The following is a 20,234-nucleotide window of genomic DNA, read 5'->3' on the forward strand; positions in this document are numbered from 1 at the left end:
CTCTTCTTCTTCAATTTTCTTTCATCTGTTTTCATTTCCTCCTCCTGTACTGTGGACTCTGCATGTAAAGGTGTTTGTTAACAAATTAATCACAACTGTGTGTGTGTGTGTGTGTGTGTGTGTCCATTAGCGGATCGGGGAAGAAAACACACACCTGATAACACAGAATGAGCAGCTGCAGAAAAGCCTAGAGGAATCCGTGAAGGAGATGGAGGCCATGACCGACGAGTACAACAAGATGAAGATTGTTGTACAGCAGACGGATGCCATTATGGACCAGCTCAGGAAAGAGAGGGATCATTTAAAGCTGCAGGTTAAAACAATTTGTAATAACATTACATTACATTTTAATACTGTGCTTGGTTAATATTGTAAATATGTGAATGTTTTTTAAAAAAAAAGAAGCAGTAATTCTTCTTTATTTATACAGCACCTTTTCAAGTCTTGACGACTCAACTCAAAGCACTTTACACTACACTCTTGCCATTCATACAATTGTACACTAGCAGAACCAGGGATTGAATCTCTCAAGCTTCTAGGTAGAAGATGATACACTCTACTTACTGAGCCATAGTGGCCCTTATATTTCTGATGGAACATGTGACATCCCTCCAGCAGGTGCCCGGGATGGCAGATACCCTAACTGGCGGCTGTACTGAGCTCCCATTGAATGTCTTCACCTCACTCTTTTTTGGTCTTTTAAAAAAACGTGATGAGATTGTGTGGTGTGCGTATCCTGACTCCTGACTTTGTCTGTGTTTTTGCTTGCAGGTCAGAGAATTAACGGATAACATTCATGGCATGACTGGACAGGATGACCCAATTATGGCAGCAGTTCAGGCCAAAGTGGAAGAGTGGAAGGTGGGTGTTTGATCAAATCCCTCAACAAAGGAGATCTTGTGTGTTCGGAATTCCCTTTGTTGCGTATTAACACAACTAATATTATCTCAAGACATATAACGGGTGTAAGAATACAGAAGAAACTGCCCCGAATAATATGTCATCATATTTATAGGCCAAAACTTTGCATTTCACCTTCTTGATTTAGCTCATTGTGCTTTTAGTGTGTGCAATTAAAAGTCATGGAAGTGTATGGTTCTTCATTATCACAACTCACATGATCGTTTTCCTCACACTCAGCAAGTGCTGTCTGGGAAGGATGAGGAAATTGTACTGTACCAACAGATGATTCGCGATCTGAGGGATAAGCTGCGTTCAGCCCAACTGGATGTGGAGAAGAGCAACGTTATTGCCTTGCAGCAGGTGTGTATGTATATGTGCATCTGTAGTAGGCTTTGAGGACACATGTTTGATTCAAACCCATCTTTGTGTGGACGTTTTCAACTTGGAGGACATTTTGGCTCGAAATGATATGTTCTTCTTCATTCCTACGTTTTCCTACTTTTTGCCTTCTCTTCACGTCTTGTTATGTGCTATCAATCTGTCCTTCCTTCTGCTGCCCTGGTCCAGGCCATATATGATCTCTGTGCTGTAAGTTTCATCAGTCATGCCTCCCAGCTATTGCCCCCCCCCCCCCCCCCCCCCACATTTGTTTTCATTTTATAAGTGATAAACATGACATAAATGTGGTGTGGCTACACCTGTGGTCAGTCTTACACATACAGTAACCCCTCATTTTGCATTGTCGGTGAATGCCCCAAAGGCTGTTCAAGAGCGGGATATCCAAATCAAGACTCTGAGTGAGCAGGTGGAGCAGTATACAGCAGACATGGAGCAGCACACTGTTTTCATTGAGACGTTAAAGACATCCGTGAAGAAAGACAGAGGTGGGTGGATCCCATTTGAACGCATTTCAACCAAAAACAGCTGGGGTCATTCTGTGCTCTGACTTTAATCTTCCTTTGTTCTCTTAATTGACCTAGAAATGTTTTTTGTATTTGTTTTTTGTTGTTGTTGTTCAAGGTCTGCCATCATCCACACAGCAGAGAAAGATGGAAGAGCTAAAGTCTAAGCTGGAAGCTGCAGAGAGCAGAGCAGTGCAAGCAGAGCAGGTGGTAAAGCTTGCTGAGGCTCATGCCGAGGAAAAGGACAAGGCACTCATTGAGACTTCTGTGCGCTTGAGACAGTATGAATCTGTAAGTCAGTCGATAATCTGTCCTTACCCTTGTCTTACATCAAAGATTATTTTTTTTAATCCAAATCAAATTACTTGATACTCAAATCCCCAGAGGCGAGGTTTATGGCTTGTATTTGTTCACTTAACTTACTGAAATAACTGTGTGACTATGGTGTGATCAACATGCTTTTTGAGTCTACAAGCCAGTGTTTGTCTCCAAACATGTCTAATCGTATCCTTAAAAAAGTGTTTGAGATGGTAAACAAGGAAACGGAGAAAGTCAGATAAGACATGCTTTTGGTCGGATAAGTAACCACTGCTCTGCTTCTGTATAATAGGGCACTTATGGGCTGGAAGCTGCCATTGCGGAGATTAAAGAGTGTAAAAATCAAATCAAAGAGAGAGATTGTGATATAGAGGCCATGACAAAAGAGATCAACCAGCTTGGGTTGAGGATCAATGACCTCTTGGACGAAAACGAGGATCTCCGAGAAAAACTAGGTCAGACTTTTTTTACAGTCCGTTTCCATCTATTCCATTATTCTGTTTAGATAACACCGGCTGACCTAGAACAGGCAAATTAATGTCAGTGTTCTTTCTTTGTGCCTCTTTTTCATGACTCCAAAAGGTCTGGACCCAAAGCAGGAAATGGATCTGACAGAATTCAGACGAGCCAAATGTCTCAGGCAGCGCCAATACAAAGCAGAAAATCAAGTCCTTACAAAAGAGGTAACGTCAAGTGGTGGCAATCTCAGTGAAACCACTATTTTTCTGAGATCCTGTCATGCCACATGTTTCTTTTTCTTTTTTCTTCTTCTTTTTTTTTAGATTGAACGGCTTGAAGAGGAAAGACTGGACCTAAAGAAGCAAATTAGACATATGGCCAAGGAAAGAGGTGATGCACTTATTTAATTAAACCAATAAATGTGTTCACATTCAAAACAAGAAGTACATAAAAAGGAAAGGTTCTGTCTGTGTGACATGGTGTGTGTGTGTGTGTGTGTGTTTAAGGGAGCACAGCATAGCGGTGGAAAATGTAAATGTATTGTGCTGTTCCAAATCTCACAGTGACATTCATCTCTTTCTGCAGTAAACTCAAGGACAAGCGTTGTCCTGGAGGAAAACATTGGCTCCGACAGAACTGTGCCACTGAGAAGCACTCACACAGATGAAGAGATCAAACACAAGGTAAGCTTCTGGCTAATGGCATCATTTCTTACATCTCCACTTAGTGCCACACACAGCTGATTGCTGCTGCTCTGGAACATACATCATATATACAACCATGGAAAAAATTATTTTACTCATTCTAGCAAACAAACAGGTACTACAGTTTGAAATGCTTTTCGTGTTTTTTTAATTTTCATTATGTTGATAAGCTCCTACCTAATTTATGTAGATAAATTACTTCGTTCTGCAAATGTCTTTTTTGCAGAACGAACACCTGGAAAAAAAACTGACTGAAAAGGAGATTGAGTTGAGACTTCTGAAGACCCAGTTTCAAGCCAAAGGTGAGTACAGGTCTGTTGTGTATCAGAAGTTCCAGAAATGTAAGTCCCTTCAGTGAGCAACGGAGTAGTTTGCCTGATAACAATTAAAAACGGACAAATATGTAACGAAGGAATATTTATTACAGTTGGGGCTGCAACTAACACTTATTTTCGTTATATTATTGGATTTTAATTCATACATTTCTAGCGGAAGAATTGTCAAAAGTGAAACAAGATCAGGAGACTGTCCTGAAAGACTCTCTCCAAGCCATGAGGATTAATCAAGAGGCCACTGCATCTGATGGTGCCATCATTACATTGGCTAATGTAAGTATTTTCCATGTGTTACTGTCACATTTAACCAATCCAGACCAACATTTGATCAAAGTAACAGTGATTAAACAGACACATGTTGTGTTCAAACTTGAGCTGATGTCACAAAGAAAATTTGAGAGTAAAAAAGTGTATTTTTACCATGACATGATTTATTCAGGATTTTATTGACCGTGATACTGATTAAATTATCACTGCCGAAATTTATACCAGTGCTGGTTTTCGATACTAGATGTAAAGAGAAAGAGCCATGGTGTGCTGACAGTCAATTGGCAATCTCCACTTGGTGTCTCAGTTTTTTGGCAGTCGACGAAGCAGACGGTTGCTCATAGAGCAACTTAATTAACAGAAAAATGTGGAAGGCATTCAGACATTTGATGGATGGTGCTGCGCTGTTTTCAAGCATGCGTTGAATTTAAGACAGCTGAAGATATTTGTTTGGTTTATCTTTATCAACTCTGGCCTCAGCATCACAAGATGAAGTAGCACACAATACAAGGTGCAAGCCAACAGGTCGGACTTGTGTTATTGATGTGATATTTGCTGTCAGTAGTGTTAAATTCACATTTATTTTATGTGTCGGTGCGTCATACAACCGCACCTCAAAAGCACTGACTACATTGATTGATGGGTAGCACCTGCGTTTCACAAACTGGTTTTATTTACCGTGCAAAATATTCATCATCTCCCACAGGCAGTAGATGTCAGCGATAGGAGTGCGAAGTCTGAATCAGCTCTGCACCTCAAGTCCCACGTACATCAGCTGGTGGGGAGAAACCAAGAACTGAGACAGGAACTGAAACTGGCACGTGAGGAAGCAGCAAGCAGCTTCAGCCAACTTGGCAGAGCCAAAGAAAAGGTGCCTGCGAACTGATTATGACAGACAACTTGACAGTTTCTTTTTTAATTGTGACACATTCACTATTCTTTCTATTCCTTTATTGGCAAGAAAGTAAAACAGTGTTGTTGAGCTCATCTGGCTGCACGTCACGCTCTTCTCCAAATCAGGAGGCAAATACTTCACATGAAAACAGTTAAACAAGCACATCTACTAACAATATGTCATATTAAAAAGGTTAATGATGATGCTGTCCTGTTGTTCCATCTGTGCCATCTTCCCCTGAGTAAGCCTCTGGTACTGGATGCAACTGTTTTGATGTACAAAGGACTTTTTTGTTCATGATGAAACTGTGTTTCTCAGGTGAGCCAAGTGGAAGGGGAATTGGAGCTGCTTAGGAAGTCAGGCAGCACTGGCGTTGTCCTCAGACCTCTGACCCTTCCTGAGGAGCTGGGGCCCAGCAGCACTGAGGTCATTAGTTCCCTGAATGAGTACGCCGTTCGACTTCTTCAGGTCAGTGTCACAGTCCTCTGCAAACCTTGTCTTTAATAGCTATCATATAAATCATCTGTATCTCACTCCCTGCACCAGTACATGAAAAGTTGTTGATCCACTGCAGCTTGTGTCTAAAATTTCAAATTAGTTTGAAATCTTATGTTCAGATTTACCTCAGTTACATAAACTTAACAATCACGGGAGCTGTAGACCAGTAACCCCTGTGTTTCTGTGAGGTGAAAATGCAGATTGTTTTGAATTTAGTGCCACAGAGTGACCCATTTAATCAACATTAACATCAGTTCCCAAAAAGATAAATTGACTAACATATTCTTTGGATAGGAAACACTGAAGCTAATATAGATTTTGTCAGGTGAGGCTTTTGATGCTAAATGGCTAAGTGGTGTTCTGCAGGTTCTAGGTGTACAGCTTCAGAAGGAACCACACTTCCGAAAAATCTGAACTGTCTCTCTAAATCCCATAGGAACAGAAAAACAAGGAGGAACAAAGCAAGACGCTTACTGGAATGTTGGAGCAATACAAAGAGAAGTTTTCGGTTATCAGCCACCAACAGGGACTCCTTTACAAAGAATACCTAAGGTGGGGTCACAAGAACATATATAAAAAGCATAATAATCTGGTTTGTGACCTGAAGTGCGAAGATTGAAATGATCGATGATGTTTTTATTTTTGTTTAGTGAGAAGGCTGAGTGGCAGAAGGAGAAAGAGACGTTAAAAGAGGCGAAAGACAAGCTGGAAGAACAAAAGCAAGTGGATGCTGTTAAAGTTCAAGAGTTTAATGTGAGTCTGACATGCAAATGTTTATGGAACTTAAAAGTTGTAAGATGCCATGCATCGACACCATGGAGCTGAATTAGTTACAGATAAATCTCACCTAAACTACTATCTGTCTCCATCTGAAGTTTTCCTCTCACTTGACAGATGTGAACAATGTACAAGCGGGTTAAACCAGTCAGTCCGTCTTTTGGTCAGAAATATGGCTGAGACCTCTAAGAATCCAGGAGGCGTTACCTAAAAAAACAGAGAGGATTTCAGTCCTCACATGCCTTTGGAGGACCCTTTTTAAAAGCTATGACAGATATACTGCTGTGTTATGCTGTGCTTATCTTACCTTATCATAATGATTTTCTATCCAAAAAAAATTTCACGACCAATCAAGGGCGCATGTATCCATTTCACTCACCAGGAGCTGCTTGACACGCTTGGAAAGGGCCCAGAGGAAGTCAGGAGACAGTTGAGTGAAGCATTGCGCAAGCTGACAATGCTAAAGGTCAACGAGAAGAAACTGATGCGCCGCTACACCACCCTGCTGGAGCAGGAGCAGCACCTCCGCAAGGAAAACAACAGACTGAGAGAGGAGAGTATCCACATGCAGACTTCTGTCACCCAGAGGATTGGTTACCTGCAGAGATATAAGGTACGGAGAATTGAACCAAATTAACCCAAAATTGTTTTCATAATCACATAATCTTAAAACTATTCTCTCAATTAATTGAGAGTAAATATAATAACTTTTCTGTCACAGAGAACCAAATAAACCAGAACATATTCACATTTAAAAAGCTGCAGAATCAAACAAACAACTACATTGGCTATTAATTTAGCAATAGATTAATTGTCAAATGATATATTTTTTTTTGCAGTCCTAAACGTATTTAAAGCTGCTGTAGGCAAGATCCTTTCTGTAGCTGATTGGTGCGTCTTCTTCCCAGGTCATTAAAGTGTTGTGGCATGGAGACTCTCTGGTCGAGCTTAATTTGCCAGTGAAAAATGGTGTCAGTGAAGGCTTGTGCCCCTTGACCCCTATTCCAGCAGGGTTCAAACCTGTCACAGAACACAGCCTGTAGTAAAAAAAAGAATTTGTTGCAAACAGTGGCCAGCATGTGAGAGTTAAAATGGCATTTTCTTCTAAATCAGAAGCGGAAGTTGTGTTTCGAATCAGCCGCTATAAACACCAATGAGTTTCTCTTTCTGACCCTTAACCTTTGCTCTGTCTGCAGGAAATGTCTGCATATAAAGTCGCAGCTCTGCAAAAGGCCTTGGACGACAGTGTGCCCTCTTTAGAGCTAGAAAAGGCTAACAGACAATACACAGAGCTCACAGTCAAATACAGAGATGTGCTGCAGAGGGACAGTTGCCTCATACGGAGAACCACCAACCTCGAGCATTTGGAGGTATTGAACCATTTTTCACTCAATGTTCCATATACACACCTTTTTGCTTTTCACAATCGACTGACCGTTAACAGCTAACCGTCGACTATTTTCTGTCGTTTCCCTGCCTCAGAGTGAGAATGAGTCTCTGCGGGCGCAAATCTCTGCTGTGAATAAAGAGCTGGAGATCACGAAGGAGAAACTGTATACTTTAGAGCACGCGTGGGAGAGCATCAGTTCAACTGGTAAGTCATGGATGTTTTTCATCTTTTAGAAAAAGACCTGCAGAAGGAAGTTAGCATCAAGAAGCGTACTGAAACACAAAAAACAAGCTTTTATTGTGTCTATAACTTACAACCTCTGTCTGTACCGTGGACACAAGGACAAACAGATCTTAGCCAAAAAAAAAAAGCACCACCTAATAAAATCTATGTCAGATTGAGTCTGAAATAGTTTATTCAAAATGCAAGATACAATGATGTACAGACCATCACCCATTCCTGTTTAGAGTAAGAATAATTTGTTAATGCTATAAGGCAACAGAATAATTGTTTATCTCAGTGTTATTCTGTGCAAGTGGATTCGCACTTGACACTAAAAGTGTGATTTTCCTCCTTAATATCAGGAGGTGAAAGTGGTATGGATAAAGCAGGGAAGGCACTGGCCAACAACGAAATGGTATCAGCTGCCAGAAGAATCACCACTCTGGAGATGAAGGAGCTGAATGAAAGGCAGAGAGCTGAGCATGCCCACAAAATGTATGAACACACGAGGAGCTCCCTCCGGCATGTGGAGGAGCGCAACTTAGAGCTGGAATCCAAGATTGCAGAGGTAATAAAGACGAAGACAGATGAACTTTCCTCGATTTCAACATCACTGCTGACATCTTTTCTCTCCCATCATGATGACATAAAAGGGTGTTATTGCCCTTTAAAAATACTGTGTTTATCCTCAGTTGACCAGAATGAATGTGGAGGCCCAGATGATGGAACGGGAGCTGAGAGATGAGCTGGCGAACAGCGTCAGTAAAGCTGTCAGTGATGCTGATAGAGCAGCGATTAGAGGGCTGGAGAAAGCCGAGGTCGAGCTTCGCATCGAAGTCTCCAAGTGAGTTTGACACGTGCAGGCCTCAGTGGACATTCATTATCTTACACTGAACAAAAATACTTTGAGAAGGTTTTTTTTACATTTCTTTCTCATTAAGACACTTACATTTCCAAAGAGGAAAAATCTGTTAATTATTTTTGATAATTATCACTAAAGACTGGCAATCATGTAAATCATTATAATATTGGCAATAAACACATGTTGGCTTATTGTACGTTCTAAAAAGAAAATAGTAAGTGTAATGTTTTTGTTGCTCGTTTTTGGATAGGTTTCAAGAGATGTCTGATGTGGCTGTGATGCAGGTGACTGCTCTACGGGCACGACTCAGTTCTAGTGAGAAGGAAGTAGAAGCTTTGAGGAGACAAATAATGGACTTCCAGGTATCTGGCCTTTTCTTTTATCTCCCTTCCTCCTAACTTTGGAAGCTTACCAGTCTTTCTTCTTCTTTTCTTCTTCTTCTGCTTTTGTTTTTATTTGCTAAGCTAAATAATGATATTTTAACGTGGGAAATCTTAACCATAATTCAAATCTTTCAAAGCCCTACAATTATGCAGTTCCCCGTTTATGGGGCTATGTCTCATGAGAACCAGGTTTTGGTCCCCATGAGGACTACCTAGAGACTGTTGTGTGAAATGGTTGAGAACCTTAAGATTTAAGTGTTGTGTCTTTTCCCACAGTCGCTGTCCGATGAGAAAGCCTTCATTACGCAGCTCCAACAACACATTGTGGCTCTGCAGATCAGTGAATCTGCGGCGATGGCCAAACTAGAGGCCGCCACCTCTCACGTTCTACAACTCGAGGCCTACAAGCTGCGCGCCGAACAGCGGCTGGACGCCAGCGAGCGCACCCTGTTCCTTGTCCACCAGGAGTGCAGAAATCGCTCCAAGCACCTACGACAGACCATTCAATCACTGCGCAGGCAGTTTGCCGGAGCCCTGCCGCTTCGCCAACTGGAAAAATTCTCCGTGACCATGGTGAGCCTCCAGGAAGACAGAGCAAAAGCCCAGGAGGAGAAGAAGAACGCAGAGAAGGAGAGGAGGAGCGCTGAGGGCAAGGCTGAGGAGCTGGAACTGAGGCTTTGTGGGCTGCAGGAACTCATCTGTACACTGAAGGATGTGAAAGGAGCCCAGAAGGTCAGTAGGGAAAAATAAAAAATAAAAAGTTTTTCATAGTCCATGGTTAGAGGGATACCTGTGACAACAGCCAGCCTGAAACACTGACACTGAGAACATGGCTGCCATTGGGTACACAGAGAAAAGCATTGGAGCCACCTAATCTAATAAAATCTAAACAAGTCAATACTATCTTAAAGAATATGTGTGCTGCTTTATCTCATCACTAGACAGTCTTTTCTGATAGTAAAATTAAGTTTTTGTCATTTTGTAAAGTGTGCTCACTCCCTGCACCAAAATCTAGTCAGTTTTTCATCATGACACGCACTAGATGTTGATCCATTGCTGCTTCCTCCTGTTAGTTCAAACTTGACTTCAGTGTTTATCGTCCTTTGTTTTAACCCAAGAAACACTGACTCAAGTAGGTGTGGAATTGAATAGAATAAAAGATTTTTGATAACTTACCCCCCAACTCTTTACATTCCAACAGGTCACCGAGTGGCACAAGAAGATGGAAGACTGTCGTCTGCAGGAGCTGCGCAAAGGTAGGGAACTGGTGGTCCAGAAGGAGGAGATCAGGTATCTGAAGAACCTTGTGGAGGAACAGGAGCGAACCATACGCTCGCTGGAAGAGGACATTGTGCAGCACAACATGGTGAGAGAAAACTCACTTGTGACTGTCTCGACCAACACTCACAGATTTGCTAATATTATATTTACAACACGTAAGTTCCATCCATGCACATCCCTAACTAAAGAGTGGGCGAAGGAGCTGCATGTAAAATATGTGTCAGTACATATGACAGAAGATTTTTTTGTCTGCCACGTCAAGCTACAAGAAGAACGGCAACTTGCGTGGGATCAGCGTGAGGTGGAGCTGGAGCGCCAACTGGACCAGCACGAGAAGCACCAGAGTGTGGAAAAGGTAATCTGATGTTTCCAGCCATCGAATATAAAAAGGATCTTTTTGATTGGTTTCATATTAAACTGATCATTAATACAACTGATGTGATAATAAACATCTTACTGTCCGACTAATGACCACATCTGTGTGTGTTTTCAGCTTGATGAGGGTACAGACTCGGGCAAAATCAGAGAGCAAAGCTACACCATCTCGGACACACAGGCCACCTGTAAACGTTTGTCTGAGGTAGAGTATTCCATCCCCTCTCATATGAATTCCCTTCAAAACACACGGTTCATCGTTTTGAACGATCCTCCGCTTGCAGAGGCTGAAAGAGAAAGAAGCAGCTCTGTCGAAGGCAGAGCAAAACATCGAGTCCAGGGATAAAGTTATCAACGAGCTGCGCCTTCGGCTCCCGACCACTGCCACACGGGAACACGTGCTAGCCGACCTCGCCAAGCATGAAGTGGGCCAGTCCGACAGTCAGCGCGCCCTCAAGCTGGCTCACCAGACCATCAAAGACCTCCAGCGTCAACTCGACAAAAAAGAAGACGTAATAAAGAAGTTCCACAAACAAGTCGAACAGGTACAGTCCTGCTATAGATGATCTATGAGTAATACTGAATTAATTACACACAGTAAATCATTTTAATAGTCTTTTATTTAATATTAGAAGTTTCTTTATTGATCCACTGATTGTACAAAATTCCAAATTCACAAGTAAAAGCAAAGTTATCAAAAGACTGAGATTCAAAACAATAATACTAGATGGGGAATTAAAGTGAGAAATATAAAACAATTGGTTTCTCCAAATAAAAGTAAGTTGGTATTAAAGTTGGTCGTCAATTTCCTTTTGAAAATACTGCTTGCAAAGGCATGGTGAGGCACAGGTGAGGAGCGTGAAAACATTAAGTAGCCTCAAAAATACTTTTATGGGACACATGAGGAACATTTAAAAGAAAAACCGTGGGGACTAATGATTTGGCTGAAACAGTAAATGAAAAAGAAAATCTCTGAAGTATGGAGGACCAAGACCATTTAAAGTTTTATAGACCAGTTAAAGAACTCTGAAAGGAACAGGTAGCCAGTGCAGTATCTTAAACATCCCCAACAACCAGCTTGAGATGATCACCCTCACTGAAGACGTGGATGCCTGTGGGGATACCATGTTTATAGTTCACATACACACACAGACACTTGTTTTTGTCTACTGGGACAACCGTGCTCACTTGAAGCCAGGCTTCAGTTCAAAGCAAATGGCTTAGGCCATGTTCACAAATAAAATCATGAAGTTAAATCGTTCCTCTAATGCTCAGCAGTGCTTTATTAACTTATTAACTCTGGTGTGTGTCACTAGGTTTGCGTGTCTTTCTGCGACAGGAAGCTCATGCTCTGTAATTAAGGTCTGAGTGGAGGGAAATGACTAGTGAGAGGTGATGAGGCTGTTTAGGGGAGCAAGGGAGGAGAAACTGCAGAAACAGCGTTTGCTTACGTGTTCCTTTATTTCATTTTCACTTCACGTTTTTGATCTCAGGATCAAAATGAGATGAGAGAGAGACACCGCGAGGAGCTCAGAATGCTGGAGCAGAAGCTGACCTTGCACTCGGAGACCTCCCTGGACCGCATCAGACAGACGGCAAGGGTATGCATATCTGTCAGCATCTTTCTATATCCACTGTTTGTCATCTTCTCCTGCTTAAACGGCTCTGACTGTCTAGGTCTCCATGTCTTAAAAAGTAGACCTTATGCTGTTAGTGTAAGTCAAACACCACCTTCCTGAGTTATCTGAGTTCAGAGGAGAGGTCTGAGCTCACCCAATGCATCCTAGAGCCAGTCACAGGCACGTGGCGCCTATCGCCTGCATGTGTGCACACAGGTGCAACAATGCTGCTCTTCAGCTGACTGTGGAGCAGTATTAATTGTCAAAGAAATACACAAATCAAAACGTAGGTTTCCACAATTTGGGTGATTAACAGGAAACATTGTTCTGCTGCTGTAAATTCAAAATACCTGAACTGCTGGACTTGAATGGAGAGAGATTTTATGAGCTGCTGAAAAAACAAAGGAGCACTACTAGCATTACAAGCTCTACCCTGACGGATTTTCTTTTACTTCCTGCAGTGGAAAATGTTCATAGCTCCTGGTTAAGACCCTAGTTTCCGGGAAAAGTTTTGGTAGTAGAAACATGGCTGTATAAAACCTCTTCTATGCTTACTTTTAAATTTAAATTTTCTATAGATCGCTCAGTGTGTCACATTTTAGTCTGTAATGTAGTTTGCAGTTTCTAAATGTGTGTTTGAATGCCCGTGAGGTGTTTTCAAAGCTTTATCTTTTCGTCGTCCAGGAGTTGGTACGGAAACCCACTCTCAGAGCGCCGACCTCCGAGCACCTCGAGAGCCTGGCTGAGTTGGAGCAAACGGTGGCTGAGCAGGACCTCTCGCTCTCCTCTTTAACCGAGAGGCTGAAGCTGACCACCGCAGAGCTGGAGCAACACAAGCTCACCATGGAAACGCAGACTAAGAAACATGCTGGCGACATGTCAAAGTAATTATTCCCCCCCCAAGAGACAGAACTATTTAATCTGGTGAAGATTCCCGTATTTCTTTTATATCGCAATATGCTATTATTGTTATGATACAATAGAAAGTCAGAATGATCATACTGCACACAGAGAAAGTGCTTGACAGTGCTCTGTTGCCAAAGCTGCTACTGTCATGTCATGCCATGAGTCACAGTTTCACTTGTGGTCTCAGGTTTTCACTACGGGGCACACGATGTTCTGAATGAAAATTGTGTCAAGGCTTGCAGTGGCTTGTTGTGTTTTCCGTGTTTGCTTTCGGCTAAAAGTATCAACGTTTTAAGTGTGTGTGACTTAAATGTACTCATGGCTGCACCCTGCGCATACCACATTTGTACCAGGTAACAAAAGCAAGACCATGCATGTTGGTCACAATCTGAGACCGAAACTGAACTGCACACACACACACACACACATATTCACTCCCACAGCACTCAAATGCACTTGCACACAACCGCTGCCTTGAAGATGGCGCAACAAAAAATGTTAAAGTAGCCTGAACTACATGGTTACTTTTTTCAAAGGCTCTCACCTGATAAAATCTCTGCCTGCTTACGTCTGTCAGTTAGATTTCCGACTGGTACAGGAGAGTGAGGAGAAATTTGATTATCCGAAGTCCATAGAGAAAATCACCTATTTTTTTTTAGCTTACGCTTACTTGGACACATCCGGTGCTGGTCTTCTGCTGCCTCCTGTAGTAAGTTTGTCACATAGGTCGTCCGAATCAAGGATTTCACACTGCCAAAGTTGAAATAACACATTAGAACTTTGGGAAAGAGGCAGCAAATAGTGGAACAAGGCCGTCTTACATGGTGATAAAGCAGCAAGCATGTTCTTAAGATATTGTAGGTGAACCTCTAAAGTGGCAGTTCATCGTATACCTATCTCACAATAACCTCAACTGTCCTCTTAATGTCAGCATTGTGTTTAAGCAGCTTTAGATCAACTCATCTTTTATTTACAGGGTGCTTTAAATAAAACTGTTATGTGTCTGTAACCCGATGCCTTGTAAAATAAACTCAATATGGATGTTTTGCAGGATGGAGGAGCACTACGCTGCCCAGCTGAAGGCCCTGGCCGATGAGAATGAGGATCAGAGGAGCCAGATGGCCCAGATGGAGAAGGAGATGAACTACCTTCGCACTGAGCTGGAGGCCCAGAAGGAGGCCAACGTCCGCTCCCCCAGCAACACCATGAAAAACCTGGTGGAACGACTGAAAGCGCAGCTCGCTCAGAAAGAAAAACAGCTCAAGGTTGTTCTTTCATCTTATACCGTAAATGTAATTGTGGTACTTTGGGTTTTATGTTTTTAAGGAACATAAATTGAAGGCACTTGTTAAGTTACAGTGCTCCATATTTACTTGGGAATGATAAAACGCTGTTTCTAGTTGGCTTCTTCCCCCCCAACTCTTTCATTTGTTTCCAAGGATATGTCTGCCAGGTGGACACAGCATTATAAGTTATTGACTGTCTTTTTTGGCTGTCTAATTGACCGCCTGATCTGGACGGTTTCTTGCGGTCCACCCTTTATATACTCACTATAGTGTACATTATGTTCTATATGATTTAATGTGTGTTTTGGCTTCTAAGCTGAACTGCGTTTGTTTTTCCTTGTCCCTCGTCTCATCAGGGTCTCAGTAAGGCACTGTTGGAGCTGCGGGCAGAGATGACGTCCGCTGCAGAGCAGCAAGTCCTTGCTGCCGCAGTGCAAAAAGAAGAGGGCCTCAATGTACAGAAGTTGATTGACAAACACACCAAAGACTTGAAGGTGAGACCCCGCTGTCATCAGAACATGTCTATGTTACATTTTTGTTACTGGCATTTTACTCGTACATAGCTGTTGAGCAGATGGACACAAAGAAAGCTGACAATGGTCACATTATATTGTCTTCATGACCATTTACAGGCAAGAACAGACTCAGTTACATGTGATAAGATTTATAACTTCTTTTTCTCTCTACATTTTATCACCTTTAATCACTGAAATAAAAAGCCTTTGAAAGTTGACTTTTCATTATTCATGAATTGTTGTCAAGGTAATAAATTAATAAAAAAAATTCAAAATTGGAAAAAAAGCTTAAATCACTTTTCTTCAAAAGGTGCGAGTGCAGGAACTCGGCGAGGAACTTCAAGCTGCGAAAGAGTCTGCAAAGGTGGCCAGAGGTCAGGAGAACACGCTGAAAAAGGAAGTGGACAGCTTGAGCCAGGAGCTCCAGAGGAGTCAAAAAGCCCAGAGACGTGCGCAGGCCGAGAAGGAGGAGATGGAGCAGGAAGTTCACGATCTCAAGCAACAAAACAAGAGGCTGAGCAGCACTCTTCAGGTCCGAATCTCAGAGCAGTGTTTTGACATGGATGTGTTGTCGCTTTAAGTAATACGTAAGCTGGTAGACGGAGCCACATGTTGAAAAAAAGACCAAACAGAGCTTGAAAAAAAATGGATGTATCAATAATAGAATGATGTCTTCTGAGAGCTAAGATTTTAACTTCTTTGGATATTAGCTATGATTAAATATGAGGCACTTTACATGTGCATTTTCGTTTGAAGTCTGGGTTCTTTTCAGAGCTTAAAGTGATTTGTTTTATAAAATATGGACTCACTCAACGGTGACGCCCCCCCCCCGTGCCAAAAACCAGCCTGAGACGCAGAAAATATGGGCACAAATGGGGAAAAAATCCCCTTCACTAAAGACTCACCTCTTAAAACCTGCATCCATGATGTTAAGAGTCTCTGCTGCTTTTTCTCACCGTCCGACAGCCTTTTCAGTTTTTCTTTGAGCCCTTGCCGGCAGCCATGTTTTCAGTGAGAGTGTCTTTTTAAGCCGCATCCCTCTCATCTTTTGCATGAGACCATGTGTTGTGAATCCTGTCTGAGGACAGCGAGGTGCGATGAAATTCTCCGTCTCTGTATCTATGGTCAGAATCCACAAGAACCACATGGCAAGGGGCTGACCGTTGAGAGTCTGCAGAAGAAGATTAGGAGGCTCGAGTCGGAGTTGGAGAATAAAGCGGACATGAAAAATGACAGAGATGAGCGCGGAAAGGTTTGAACATCAGTTGATTCAAGTCAACAATAAACTTCCTAAGAGTGTCATTATTGTCATTCATTGCATGCATGTGTGTCTCGCAGGCCAAAGAAGAAGTTGTGCGGTGGGAGGAGGGGAAGAAATGGCAGGGGAAGGTGGAGAAAGTTAAGCATTCACTGACGGAGAAGGAACGCGAGACCGAGTCACTGTCGAAGCAGCTTAACATGCTTAAAGAACTCTATAGCAGGTATTACACACACATTACACAACCTACACGTAAAGTGGCATAAGATCCACTGAAATAGTGACATAAAAATGATATGTCAGATGAGGTTTCACTGTATTGTCCTTGTAACTGGTTCTGCTTTCATCCTGTGTAATTGTCTATTCAGGCTGGAGCAAGAGAAGGTTGCACTCCAGAAAAAGCTAAAGGCTCGAGGTGTAACAGCTGACCAGGTGGTGGGGGTGCGATCCACTGAAATGGAGAAGGAAATGGAGGAGCTGAAGAAGAAGAACTCAGACCTGGAGACAGAGATTCTCACTATTAAGTATGTATTAATCTCTTAAAATCTACGATATATTACCAAATCGGTACTTTGATCCACCCCTAGCAATCACAACATCTGCTGCTTTCATTCTTGGACCCACTCAGTACATAATCTATGAGAATCCCAATTTTAAGATGAGATTTTAAGGAAAACAAAATACAGTATAATTGTGTAACACACATGTTTATACTTGCAGACAACACCAGGCTTTACCTCACCATGATGCCATGGAGAATCTGATGCAAAGGAACCGCTACCTTGAGGAGAGAGTCCACACTCTGGAGAGTCATATATCCAAAGAATCTCTGTCCAGACCCTCTGTAAGTACTCATGTACTCATTCCACCACGCTGCACCACAGAGCGCCACAGGAAATCATTCCTGCCTGTGGCCATTAAGCTGTACAATTCTTCTGTATGATAAATAGGCTTATATTTCCTCTGTATATATTGTTAATATGGGGCGAGGGGGAGGGGGAGGTGCAAGTTTTGAGGTATATTCTTGAAATTTTTAACTTTGTAAATTTATTCTTATTTTATTCGTATTCTTTTAACTTTGTAATTTTATTCTTAGGTTTATTCTTACTTATTCTTATAGTTTTTAACTTTGTAATTTTTAAAAAAAATTGCTGCTATAATATTCGTTACCTTTGTACACTGGAGCGCTGTGACGAAAGAATTTCCCGCAAGGGATTAATAAAGTATATTCTATTCTATTCTATTCTATGCTATTGTATTCTATTCTGTATAAATCATAAAGTAATATTTTTTTTTTATCAGATTTAGTGGGAACAATAATAATGTTTGAATTATAATGTCAAATCTAACAAAATAACATGAACATAAGTCCCCGAAAGTCATAAAATATGCAAACCATTTTAATAACAGACTCATTTTGTGTGTCCTGTACATAATACAAGATAAGTAGTGAATGTTTAATACTGATGAATATTGTGTTTTCGTGCCCTCGATTTGAGATTATGTTGATGTATTTAACCGACTTCCTGTCCAGCCCTGCTCTGCCTTTATGCCAATGCTTCATAGACAGTTTCAAAAAAATGTAAAATAATCTCTTAAATGAATGCATGAGGACCAGTCAGTGGCTTGATTGATTGGCAATAACTCAATGACTTCTCCGTCCAGCTCTTGGTTAAGTCAGGTTGGGATTATTAGTGTCGGAAAGGGACGTGACGTCACCGCTGGATCAGTGATTGCTGGGAACCTGACCTTTTTTGCTTTTACTGAACAAACTAAAATATTAAACAGAGATGAAATACGATGAAGGACTAAACTTCAACGTATTTACCTTTGTGCATGATGTGGTCCAGCTCCGCTCTGAGGCCCTTGATTAAGTAGGAGAAAACTGGACGTAATTCAAACACTGTAACAAAAGATCAAAAGGAAAAAACGCAATCTTTCATCTGATCTGATAGAGAGAGGGAATCTACCAGACAAAGAGAGAGGAAAATAGGCAGATTTATGGCACAGAGTGCACCGGGCCCAGTTATTGCTCATGTAGCTGATGACCCTCCGTTAAGTGTCTGTGAAACACAACTAAAATGAAATGGAGACACCTAGTGCCAAGGTGGGGGGCTATAACAAGTCAGCAATGTTTTTTCTTTTATTGACTTTCACTGTTCTTTGCTTTCTCTTTCTTAATCCGTCTCATTCATCACTGGATGCAAACTAATTCATTGCCTGTGAAGGTAAAAAGCTCCCCCTCCCAGGCTTTGAGAGGGATTTCTTCTGTCACTTTTGATGTTGGGGATGGGTCATGCGATTGGAATGTCGCACCCCATCCTGCAGAATTGTCCAATTGCCCTGCCAGCCCAAAATGTGCTGAAGGCCCCATTGGCCATCAGAGGGCGCCAGAACAGAGCCAGACGGATGGAGAATCTCAAACCAGCTTGAATGGAGAAGAGGAAAGGAACCCTGACGGGGCAGAAAACACAGCAGCTGACAAAACACATGCAACGGTAGACGAAGGCGCTGATGTAAAAGTAGATGATGACGCTGATCGCTTTGAAGATGATGTTCAAGACAGCCCATATGCCTCTGACGTGGCTCAAGAAAGGGAAGACGGCACCTTGCACTGTCAGCCACAAACCACGGAAGATAAAGAGGCTGATGCTGACGATCTGTCGGGGGGACCAGGTTCAGATCCGTCATCCTCTAAATCCGAGGCAGCAGCAACAGGCCATGAAACAAGTGAATCTCCGAATAAAGAGGGTGCTGCTGAACTCCTCTGTCGAGACGCAGATGATGGTGTGAGAGTCGGCGCAGAAAAGTCAGAAGAGGATAGTGAGCAGGTTGACCTGGAAGACGAAGCATTATTGACTACAAAGGAGGCAACGGAGGCAGATAATCCAGAACAGTCCTGCTCAGCAGAAGCAGATGTGGACTCCAGGAGCACTCCGAGCAAACAGCTGGGGTTTGTTAGAAGAAAAAGGGACGAGTCCATACGCAAACATGAAAGCAGATGTCCTAGATATCTGAAGGTACCACAGGATTCTAAAGTCACCCAGCTGAAGTGATAGTGCTGTGGTAGAATTGGAAAGCGTATTGCCCCAAGAGTAGTAACAAGTGGCTTGTCCCCAACCCCCCCCGTGTGGTCACGTGTAGGTAGACCGTGTCATAAACCTGATGTTGGACCACACAGTCGTACGAATCACACACTCGGCTCATTTTATATCATTCTCTCTAGACTTCAGGACGAGGCACCGGCACTCCCTCGCAGCGGGATCACGACCTCCAAAAAGAGAACCTCAAGCTCGCCTCTGAGAACCTGGAGCTGCGCTTTAAGCTGGAGCAAAGCAACGTGGACTTACCAAGACTCAAGGTGCGTGTGACACAAACTGGGAGCTCTAATACTTGCGGAGTCTTGTGTCAGTGTTTGATATCAGAAGTCATCGTGAGGCTTGTTTTTCTTTATTTTTGTACAGAATCAAGTTGCAGACCTGAAGGAGATATGCACTGCTCTGAAAAAGGAAAATGCTGAGGTGAAGAAAAAGCTGGCTCATGTGCATGGAGTAAGTTAATGTTGAGTTGTGTAAATATAAGCCATGTTTTCACCCAGCGACATCCACAGTCCTCCATATTCATTTAAAAGAGCAGAAAGTTCCATGATCTTTTATGCTCACAAAGAGACGTTTTAAAAACACTTCATGCTCCACGTTTGCCTGCCAGGAAATTGTAAATCAGCAGAACATATATTGAAGCTATTGCAGTTCGGTAATTGCTTAATTGTGATGAAATTGTATTTAGAGAGCAGCAATTCCACTTACATTTCCCTTGAAGTGTAATTTAACTCTCCTGTTCCAGCTGAACATCATGAAAATGACTTCTTTTAATTACTTTTTTTTCTCAGGCTGGCCAGAGTGGTAAAACTGTACCTGAACTGGAGAAAACCATTGGGCTGATGAAGAAGGTGGTGGAGAGGGTACAGAGAGAAAATGAGACCCTGAAGAGGTCGAGCACGTCCGCAAATAAAGACCGAGCCGCTGCCTTGAAGCAAGAAAATGAGAAACTAAAGGTTGTCGACCACCGTCTTTAGCGCT

General features: G+C 42.2%; 1 protein-coding gene across 4 annotated transcripts in view; it reads left to right on the forward strand.

The window, feature by feature from the left end:
* Positions 1-20,234, forward strand: part of cep290 (centrosomal protein 290) — a 29,017-nt gene that overhangs the window by 4,620 nt on the left and 4,163 nt on the right. The window contains exons 8-47 of one of the 4 annotated variants that reach the window (XM_058644502.1): positions 131-313; positions 772-861; positions 1,141-1,263; positions 1,471-1,491; positions 1,664-1,787; positions 1,924-2,096; positions 2,416-2,578; positions 2,706-2,806; positions 2,906-2,972; positions 3,168-3,265; positions 3,513-3,588; positions 3,776-3,894; positions 4,595-4,759; positions 5,102-5,251; positions 5,718-5,833; positions 5,932-6,034; positions 6,441-6,671; positions 7,255-7,428; positions 7,541-7,652; positions 8,033-8,238; positions 8,363-8,514; positions 8,783-8,894; positions 9,192-9,647; positions 10,117-10,281; positions 10,459-10,551; positions 10,690-10,776; positions 10,856-11,116; positions 12,065-12,172; positions 12,875-13,074; positions 14,148-14,361; positions 14,739-14,876; positions 15,208-15,429; positions 16,027-16,149; positions 16,236-16,378; positions 16,524-16,679; positions 16,876-16,999; positions 18,384-19,175; positions 19,382-19,516; positions 19,620-19,706; positions 20,045-20,209. In XM_058644502.1, coding sequence (XP_058500485.1) covers positions 131-313; positions 772-861; positions 1,141-1,263; positions 1,471-1,491; positions 1,664-1,787; positions 1,924-2,096; positions 2,416-2,578; positions 2,706-2,806; positions 2,906-2,972; positions 3,168-3,265; positions 3,513-3,588; positions 3,776-3,894; positions 4,595-4,759; positions 5,102-5,251; positions 5,718-5,833; positions 5,932-6,034; positions 6,441-6,671; positions 7,255-7,428; positions 7,541-7,652; positions 8,033-8,238; positions 8,363-8,514; positions 8,783-8,894; positions 9,192-9,647; positions 10,117-10,281; positions 10,459-10,551; positions 10,690-10,776; positions 10,856-11,116; positions 12,065-12,172; positions 12,875-13,074; positions 14,148-14,361; positions 14,739-14,876; positions 15,208-15,429; positions 16,027-16,149; positions 16,236-16,378; positions 16,524-16,679; positions 16,876-16,999; positions 18,384-19,175; positions 19,382-19,516; positions 19,620-19,706; positions 20,045-20,209 — 6,528 coding nt within the window. The remainder of the gene's footprint in view (positions 1-130; positions 314-771; positions 862-1,140; positions 1,264-1,470; positions 1,492-1,663; positions 1,788-1,923; positions 2,097-2,415; positions 2,579-2,705; positions 2,807-2,905; positions 2,973-3,167; positions 3,266-3,512; positions 3,589-3,775; positions 3,895-4,594; positions 4,760-5,101; positions 5,252-5,717; positions 5,834-5,931; positions 6,035-6,440; positions 6,672-7,254; positions 7,429-7,540; positions 7,653-8,032; positions 8,239-8,362; positions 8,515-8,782; positions 8,895-9,191; positions 9,648-10,116; positions 10,282-10,458; positions 10,552-10,689; positions 10,777-10,855; positions 11,117-12,064; positions 12,173-12,874; positions 13,075-14,147; positions 14,362-14,738; positions 14,877-15,207; positions 15,430-16,026; positions 16,150-16,235; positions 16,379-16,523; positions 16,680-16,875; positions 17,000-18,383; positions 19,176-19,381; positions 19,517-19,619; positions 19,707-20,044; positions 20,210-20,234) is intronic. The other 3 variants (XM_058644504.1, XM_058644503.1, XM_058644505.1) reach the window with 3 other exon arrangements.

This window comes from Solea solea, chromosome 12 (genome assembly GCF_958295425.1).
Source record: "Solea solea chromosome 12, fSolSol10.1, whole genome shotgun sequence".
In the NCBI taxonomy this organism is placed as follows: domain Eukaryota; kingdom Metazoa; phylum Chordata; class Actinopteri; order Pleuronectiformes; family Soleidae; genus Solea; species Solea solea.